The sequence below is a fragment of the Thalassophryne amazonica genome, chromosome 13, assembly GCF_902500255.1.
Source record: "Thalassophryne amazonica chromosome 13, fThaAma1.1, whole genome shotgun sequence".
NCBI classification, from domain to species: domain Eukaryota; kingdom Metazoa; phylum Chordata; class Actinopteri; order Batrachoidiformes; family Batrachoididae; genus Thalassophryne; species Thalassophryne amazonica.
The window spans coordinates 77156575-77166070 of NC_047115.1; the positions used below are offsets into that span (position 1 = coordinate 77156575).

Below are 9496 nucleotides of genomic sequence, written 5' to 3' on the forward strand. Positions count from 1 at the left end.
TTTTTTTTTTTTTTTACAAATTTTTATTCAAAAAAGAAGTTGTTCCAAAGTCTTGAATTTGAATCTGTTATGCTTGTTTGATGCAACCTCTCCAGCTTTAGAAAACATCCGCTCACAGGGCACAGATGAGGCTGGAGTGCAGAGAAATTGTAATGACAGCTGGAAGAGGTTTGGATATACTGTCTTGTGGTTGTTCCAGTATCTCAGAGGATCCTGGGATCTGGCAATATTGGCCTCTGCCAGGTACCTCTGCACCTCCTGGATGGCATCAGCTGTGGCACTTTTGGTCTGCTTGCCCACTTCGATGTTGAGATGTTGCCAAAGGTCATCTAAAAACAACAATGTGGCATTTCAGTACATGATTTCCAAACAACAACAAATAATGCTGAATAACATGCCTGAAGTGGGTGCAGACGGCTGTTGTGCAGACGGTCCTGGCTGGGGCTCATTTGTGCGTCCGATTACAGACGCACATTCTGAACACAGTCTATTGATGGCCTCATTGCACTTGGAGGAACTGCAGAACCCGAGTGATTTAAATCTGGGGTCTAGAAGTGTTGCTATGGTCAACACACTTAATGACTCCAGATTGGAAGCAGTGTGTGTGACTCGATGCTTCAGGTATTCATGTAGGTGTGTGGCTGCCTGTGTGTGCAAGGTAGAAGCATTGCGCTCTAGTGCAAGATAGAGCATTTTCATCATCTGGATGACCTTTGACCCTGACACTCGCCGCTCTTCAGACAACTCCACTGTGTTTCTCCTATGATGATTTACTCATCAGCTGTAAGTGAAGTCAACTCTGTTTTTAGAGAGGCCAGAGAGACCCACACTGATTCTCTCATCATGTAGCCTTGACAGCATTTCATATGTGCTGTTCCAGCATGTTGCCACCTCATTGATAAGTTTCAGGGTTGGTCATCCCATCTGCTGCTGCACTAGAGCAAGCTTCTCCTTGGCTGTAGTGCTTGATCTGAAGTAGCTTTGTGTCTGATGGATGTAAGTGTGGGGATCTGATGACGTGATTTTCTAACTAATAAATTGAGACTATGTGCAATGCAATTTGAGTGTCGAATTTGGAGCTGGCAAGTGGATGCAATCATGTTTGGTGCTGCATCGCTCACAAGACACTTTACTTTGTTGGTTATGGCCCAGTCCTCCATCATCCCCCTTTTGACTTGGGCCAGATTGTCAGCAGTGTGACTTTGTGGAAAGTATTGCACCCCCAAAACAGATGTACACAACTGTAAATTCTCATTAATGTAGTGACAGGTAAGAGCCAAGTAAGCCTCCATGTTCACAGATGTCCACGTCAGCTGTTATACTCACTGCCACAGCTTGCTGTACTTCCTTTTTCACTCGTTCTCATTCCTCCTCATACAGTAGTGTTCAGAATAATAGTAGTGCTATGTGACTAAAAAGATTAATCCAGGTTTTGAGTATATTTCTTATTGTTACATGGGAAACAAGGTACCAGTAGATTCAGTAGATTCTCACAAATCCAACAAGACCAAGCATTCATGATATGCACACACTTAAGGCTATGAAATTGAGCTGTTAGTAAAAAAGTAGAAAAGGGGGTGTTCACAATAATAGTAGTGCGGCATTCAGTCAGTGAGTTTGTCAATTTTGTGGAACAAACAGGTGTGAATCAGGTGTCCCCTATTTAAGGATGAAGCCAGCACCTGTTGAACATGCTTTTCTCTTTGAAAGCCTGAGGAAAATGGGACGTTCAAGACATTGTTCAGAAGAACAGCGTAGTTTGATTAAAAAGTTGATTGGAGAGGGGAAAACTTATATGCAGGTGCAAAAATTATAGGCTGTTCATCTACAATGATCTCCAATGCTTTAAAATGGAAAAAAAAAAAAAAACAGAGACGCGTGGAAGAAAACAGAAAACAACCAGCAAAATGGATAGAAGAATAACCAGAATGGCAAAAGCTCACCCATTGATCAGCTCCAGGATGATCAAAGACAGTCTGGAGTTACCTGTAAGTGCTGTGACAGTTAGAAGACGCCTCTGTGAAGCTAATTTATTTGCAAGAATCCCCCGCAAAGTCCCTCTGTTAAATAAAAGACATGTGCAGAAGAGGTTACAATTTCCAAAAGAACACATCAACTGGCCTAAAGAGAAATGGAGGAATATTTTGTGGACTGATGAGAGTAAAACTGTTCTTTTTGGGTCCAAGGACCGCAGACAGTTTGTGAGACGACCCCCAAAGTCTGAATTCAAGCCACAGTTCACAGTGAAGACAGTGAAGCATGGTGATGCAAGCATCATGATATGGGCATGTTTCTCCTACTATGGTGTTGGGCCTATATATGGCATACCAGGTATCATGGATCACTTTGGATATGTCAAAATACTTGAAGAGGTCATGTTGCCTTATGCTGAAGAGGACATGCCCTTGAAATGGGTGTTTCAACAAGACAATGTCCCCAAGCACACTAGTAAATGAGCAACATCTTGGTTTCAAATCAACAAAATTAATGCCTCACAGATGTGAAGAAATCATGAATAACTGTGGTTATACAACTAAATACTAGTTTAGTGATTCACAGGATTGCTAAAAAAGCAGTATGAACATAATAGTTTTGAGTTTGTAGCGTCAACAGCAGATGCTACTATTATTGTGAACACCCCCTTTTCTACTTTTTTTTTACTAATAGCCCAATTTTATAGTCTTAAGAGTGTGTATATCATGAATGCTTGGTCTGGTTGGATTTGTGAGAATCTACAGAATCTACTGGTACCTTGTTTCCCATGTAACAATAGGAAATATACTCAAAACCTGGATTAATCTTTTTAGTCACATAGCACTACTATTATTCTGAACACTACTGTACTTCTTGGCCACCATTTGTTTTATGGTCTGAAAATTACACCAAGTCAAACCAAAAGCAAATGAATATATTTAAATTAAAAGTTAAATAATTTGAATATATCAACTACTACGAGTACTTTAGATAATTTCCACACAAACCTTTCTGACTGGCAAAACATGAGGGCTGAAGGACCTGAACGAGTTCCCTGAACCCTTCATTCTCCACAGTGCTGAGGAGGCTGGGAGTCCTTCAGGATGAAACTCAGCAGAGCCTCATCCAGCATCTCCTTCCTGGAAGCTTGATGGTTAAAAATGTGATGAAGAATAAATTAATAGGAATTATCAATAAATTAACTGTAAGTTGTAGAATGGCTGTATACCTAAGTTCATCCTGGGTATATCTGGGACTTCATTCTCATGCCTGGCCCTATAATGTCTCAGCATTGAGAAGGTGATCTTGTTTAGATAGGAAAGTACTACTGAACACCTGCAGAAAATAATATGAATAGTAAATTAAGAGTCACTTTGAAATTATTACGAATTCAGATACAACAAGTGGAAACTCTGATAGGAGCTGGATGAAACAAGGAAATTAAAACATACCTTATTTTCCGATATGACATCAAAATGATCCCACACGGCGGTAACGTTCCTTTTTGTTTGCTGCTGCTCCATGACTTTAGTGAATTTGATGATACACCACAAAAGATCCGAGATTCTTTTGGCAGATGAATCCCACTGACAGATACGCTTCCTTATAAACACAGTTTGGCCACTTTGGCGCATCAGTGTCAGTTCGAAACATTTCCTGTATCAGTCACGTGACTTTCGCAAAGCAATACGCGCACCGACACAGGGTTTCTCTCTATGAGCTCGACGCATGCACCGATGCATTGGTGTTGCTGGACCCATCACGAGTAGCCAGCAACTATGAACCATTAACCCTCATGTGGTGTTCATATTGTTGTTACCCAGCCAGTGTTTGTGGGTCTGGTGGACCCATTGCATTTTGTGGTTTTTAATGCCTTACAATCAAACACTTTTATGTTAAAATACTCAACAGATGTGTTATATGGCTGGGGGGGCCTGGCTGCCGGTTTGTTTCTGTTTTTTGGTTTTCCTCCCAGGTGGCTTGCGTTTGGGACTGAGTGGCTGTGTTGCTGAGGCTGTCAGGACCTCACCCTGATCACCTGCGACTCGTCAGGACTCACAGCTGTGGTGCATCTGGATGGATTGGAACATGTTGGCATTTAAGACTGGAGTGCACAGTGTGTATTTGCCAGAGACTCGACCTTGTGACCAGACGGGTGAGATCGTCGTCTCGGGAGCCATCTCATCAACAGCGGATGCTGAGAACGTCCAGGTTTGATGCACAGTCTGTGAAAGAGGAGGGGGTGAGGTTTCACGCTCGTCAGCACACTTCCTGAGGTACGTTAGATTTTGTGACTAACATTTATACAGTCAGTAAATGTGGTGTCCCTCACACCTTATTATATTGAGCTGTACGTTAGTCATGTATCAGCTTTCACTGCAGTGGAGTTTTGGGAACTGATTGTTCCATGCCTGCAGGTTGGGAAGCTGATCAGTAATCAAGCCAGGAAGTGTTTGCTGTTTGTACACCTTTAAGTGTTCTGTGTGTAGAGTGTGGACTCACATAATGGTTCCTTCTTTCACAGACTCGGTTGTTGCGGCCACCTGGGGGGTGTCGGCGGGGTCCTTGGGTCCGAAACAGCTTCTGGCTCCGGACCGTTAGCGCTGCTGGGAGCGCACCACGCCAGGCCGCACCTTTTGTTATTATATTATCACTGTTATGTATTAAATTCAGTTAGCCTTTGTACCGTGCTCTGCTTATTTCATACTGGGTCCTTCAAACGCTGGTCGGTTCTCCGAGCTGCGTCCGACACATAACAAGATGTTTACTTCATCCCAAATACAAGCAGTATAAACAGTATATAATTTAATATTAATATTTGCCTTTTACCTTTGTTAGATCACATTTATAACTTATTATTTAAAACGTAATAAAGAAAATCAATTAAAATCAAGATATGAGTGGAAACAAATTTACAAGTGAAGCAAGGTTTTTCAAAATTACTGACTTTTATTTCTTTGAACTCAGAAATTTAACCCATTCAGGTGCACAACACCAAGCACAACACATGAACACATAACAAATAAACATATTAGTTAAGACAACACATCAGCTCCATTGGACACATGGCCTTTAGCCACTAGCCTATACAACACATGAGGGGCAGAGTTTCACTGTGTGTGTTGCAGATATACTTTTTGCACTTGATGCATGTATATTGTGTTTTTCTGTCCATCTTAGGTCCACGCACTTCGCACCACTTCTTCTTGTATTGCTGGTATTCACAACCTAGAATAATGAAAAGATCAGGAATTTTACAAACACCTCTCTCTCTCACAAGACATGAGTGCCAGACATGTACTGCAACAGCATCACACACTTACTTCAGGCTCTGCAGATTGTGGTTCTGTAGGTTGGGTGGATAGGGCACCAGCATTCTCCTCCTGAATCCTCCTCATGATGGCTGCAGAGGCTGGGATTCTGGGGACATGTTGTCTTTCCTCGATTTGTGGTCTCACCAATGCCTTTCCCAGATCCTCGAGAAAGAGGCATCTCTTTTGGAGCTTCCCTGTTCCACTCTGGGTTCAGCGCAATCCAAATGACAAAGGTGTTGTATGCTGAGATGTCCAATATGTCAAAGAATATCACCAGTGGCCAGCGTAGAGTCCTCTGTTTGCAGCTGTAGGCCGTCACCAGTTTATCCATGTTGTCTACCCCTCCTTTTGTGGCATTATAATCCATGATGATCTCGGGTTTGTGATGTTCCTGGTCACAAATTATTCCATTCCCGTGCAGTGTACACATGAGTACCACATGTTTTGCCTTTCTTTGGCACATAGGGTACCAGGGATGTGTCAGCCATGTATGCAAACTTGGAAGACATGACAGGCCTGTTTTTTGAAGTCAGCAGTTGAGGTGGAAGCTCTGACTTGTTTTTCTGTATTGTTCCCACCATGGTCAGCTTCCTCTTTAGGAGCTCCTGTCCCAGCTTGTATGAGGTGAAAAAATTGTCAAATGTGATGTTGTGTCCACTGAGTCCCTGACACATGTCCAGAACAACTCTCATTCCCTGGTTTTTCTCAGGGACTCCTCCATCAGGTTTCCCTGTGTAGACTTGTAAGTTCCAAGCATATGAGGAAGTGGCATCACAAGCAGCCCAAATCTTTATACCATACTTTGCAGGTTTACATGGTATATACTGCCGAAAGGGACAGCGGCCCTTAAATGACATCAAATGTTCATCAATGGTGACATTTGGCCCAGGGTTGTACAGCAGGGGGAGGTGACTCACCCACTTGTCCCACACTGTCCTGATGGCAGCTAGTTTGTCTCTCTGCTGTCAAGCTGGTCTGTCATCTCGGTTGTCAAAGCAGATAATCCTGGAAATTATGTGAAAGTTTTCCAGAGACATTGTTGCACGGAAAATTTCTCTGCCAGTTTCTGCATCCCACAGGGATTGTGCGGATTCCCCTTTGGACCTGAAAACTCCAGCAAGGATAAGAACCCCGAAGTAGGCATGTAAATGGGTTTGGCCCATTTCCTTCCACCTCTCTCCAAAAACACATCTTCCTTCTAAATTAGTGCAGTCAAGAATAATTTTCTGGATGGAATCTGGGATGAAAAGCTCAAAAGAAGACTTGATGTCCTGTGTGTGAGTAACTGCCATCTGTGTTGGCCCTGGTTGCATCCTAATTATATTGGCAGCCTTGCGGGGTGGCTCTTTTCTTGGGCGAGAAGACCATTCAATTTCAAAATTTTTCGACATCCATATTTCCTCACTTGCTCCATGCTGACTGTCTTGTTCTGGTCTTGTGGCTGGCTGCTGACGGCTTGGTCCTGGGGCTGGCTGCTGACGGCCCGGGGCTGTGGCTGGCTGCTGACGGCCTGGTCCTGTGGCTCGTCTTCGTTTCGGAACTTGATGCTCGATCTCATCATCTTCTTCAGAGTCACTGTCAGACTCTGAATTTTCAGAAATGTGATCTTCAAATTCTGAAACCTCTTCTTTTAAATCCTCTCCCTCTACATCATCATCAAAAATCAATTCCAGGGCCCTCTGCACAGAGTACCTTTTGGCCATGTTGATCGGTTGTGATAAGAAATCACACTGGCAAAGCTATATTTATAGTGTACCGTCTGTTGGGAAAGTGAAGTACATGGACCCACGACAGGGAGCGTAAATGAACGGCCTCTGGTGCCTGAAACCCGACGACAGGCAGGGCGCCCTCTGGTGGTGAGCCAGCAGTACCTCCTCTTCGGGCGGCCCACACAACAGGACCCCCCCCCTCAACCAGGCTTGTCAGGATGTCGCTGGTAGAACTCCGCCAGGAGGGCTGGATCCAGGATGAAGCTCCTCTTCACCCAGGAGCGTTCTTCGGGTCCGTAACCCTCCCAGTCCACCAGATACTGGAGACCCCGACCCCTCCGATGAACATCCAGGAGCCTGCGGACTGTTCACGCAGGCTCGCCGTCGATGATGCAGGCAGGAGGAGGCGCTGGTCCGGGGGTGCAGAGGTCTGAGGTGTGGCACGGCTTAATCTTGGACACATGAAATACGGGGTGTATCTGCAGTGAAACTGGGAGTTTCAGCTTCACTGCGGCAGGACTGATGACCTTGATGATAGGGTATGGTCCGATGTATCTGTCCGTTAGTTTGGCGAGTCCGTATGCAGAGGAATGCGGGCTGTGCGCCACACCCTTCGGCACCTTCTGAGGTGGGCCTGGACCGAGGGGACCCCGACCTCTCCCTCCACAGCCAGAAACAATGGGGGCTGGTACCCCAAACACACCTTGAATGGGGAGAGGCTGGTCGCCGATGAGATTTGACTATTGTGGGCGTACTCGATCCAGGCCAGATGTTGACTCCAGGCCGTCGGGTGCGTGGAGGTTACACACCTTAAGGCCTGCTCCAGATCTTGGTTAGCCCACTCTGCTTGTCCATTAGTCTGGGGGTGGTACCTGGACGAGAGGCTCACAGTGGCCCCCAGTTCCCTACAGAAACTCCTCCAGACTTGTGAGGAGAACTGGGGACCACGGTCCGAGACGATATTCGTAGGGATACCATGCAGACGCACGACGTGGTGGACCAGGAGGTCTGCAGTCTCTTGGGCTGTCGGGAGCTTCGGGAGGGCCACGAAGTGGGCCGCCTTGGAGAACCGGTCCACTATCGTCAAGATGGTCGTCATACCCTGGGACACAGGGAGACCCGTGACGAAGTCCAGGCCTATATGGGACCAGGGGCGTCGAGGCACCGGCAACAGTTGGAGGAGTCCTTTTTCCTGCTGGTGTACAGCCTTGCCCCTGGCGCAGATGGTGCAGGCCCAGACATACTCACGGACATCGGTTTCCAGTGACGCCCACCAGAAACGCTGCCGGACCACTGCCACGGTCCTTCGCAACCCTGGATGGCAGGAGAGCTTGGAACCATGACAGAAGTCCAGGACCGCAGCTCTTGCCTCTGGTGGGACGTACAGTCTGTTAGTTGGTCCATCGCCGGGGTCCGGGTGTTGCAACAGCAGATGCACCCAGCCAATTCATCCAGCAGCCCCACCTCAGCTTCACCTGAAAACACAGAAAACAACCAGCAGACTCGGGCAAACTACAACATTAAGGGCTGTGTCTGGTGTGTTATTAATGGAAGAAGGGTGCCATCTAGTGCCCGTACCTTCAATGGTGAAGGAAGGGCCACTAGAGGAGCCCTACTTCCTTAGCCCATCTACTGTCGAGTAGATTCCCTTCTGACCCTGTGTCAATCAGTGCTGGGGCATGAAGGGTTAAATCCCCACAGAGGATCATGACTGAGACTCGTGCGGATTTTCGTGTTTTTCCCTTGTGAGAATTATGGCTCACCCTCTGCCCAGTCTCTAAGGGCGAGCGTTGACGTTTTGGCCATTTGGGGCAGTTTTTCTGCATGTGCTCATTCGAGCTGCAGTAAAAACACTCTCCACGGGCCAGCCTCCTTTGTCTGTTCTCTGATTTCATTTTGGCCCTGCTCGTTTCCATAGCAATGTCAGCAGGGGGAGCTGTTGTCACGTGGAGCGCTCTGGCTTTGGAGCGGGGCGGGGGGGGGGGGACGGCGCTGCTTCAGACCAGGAAGGGAGAGAGCCGGTGCGTGCCTGGCCACGCCCTTCGTCTCGCTCCCTGTTAGTATTTTTCTTAACCATATGTGGGAGATGGCTGTGCAATAGGGGTATGTGTTTTTAGGGATATGTGCAATATGCATGAATTATTTATGGGAGACTGCTGTGTAATACGGGTAGGTGCAATTTGGATATGTGTATTAGGGATGTGCAATATGTATGATTGATGTGTGGATTAAGTTATGTAATATGTATGAGTCATGTAATTATGTCATGGCAGTTTTACTTTTTACTTGTGCAGCTCTTGGAGTCTAAGACAAATTTCCTGGAAGGGACAATAAAGTGTATCGTATCGTATCGTATCACTAGGTTGATAAGCCCGTCTAAATCCCGCGGCTGATCCTTCACCACCAGGTACTCCTTTAGGGCCGGAGAAAGCCCCCCTATAAAGGCGGCACGGAGCGCTACCGAGTTCCAGCCGGCTCTCCCTGCCGCAACGCGGAAGT

General features: G+C 46.3%; 1 protein-coding gene across 1 annotated transcript; it reads right to left on the reverse strand.

The window, feature by feature from the left end:
• Nucleotides 1-4791: 4791 nt before the first annotated feature.
• LOC117523364 (piggyBac transposable element-derived protein 5-like) lies at nt 4792-7037 on the reverse strand. The gene is made up of 2 exons (XM_034184862.1): nt 6312-7037; nt 4792-5177 (listed from the first exon to the last, which is right to left on the reverse strand). The coding sequence occupies exons 1-2, from the start codon at nt 6989-6991 to the stop codon at nt 5054-5056; spliced, it is 804 nt and encodes a 267-aa protein (XP_034040753.1). The 5' UTR covers nt 6992-7037; the 3' UTR covers nt 4792-5053.
• Nucleotides 7038-9496: the final 2459 nt, after the last annotated feature.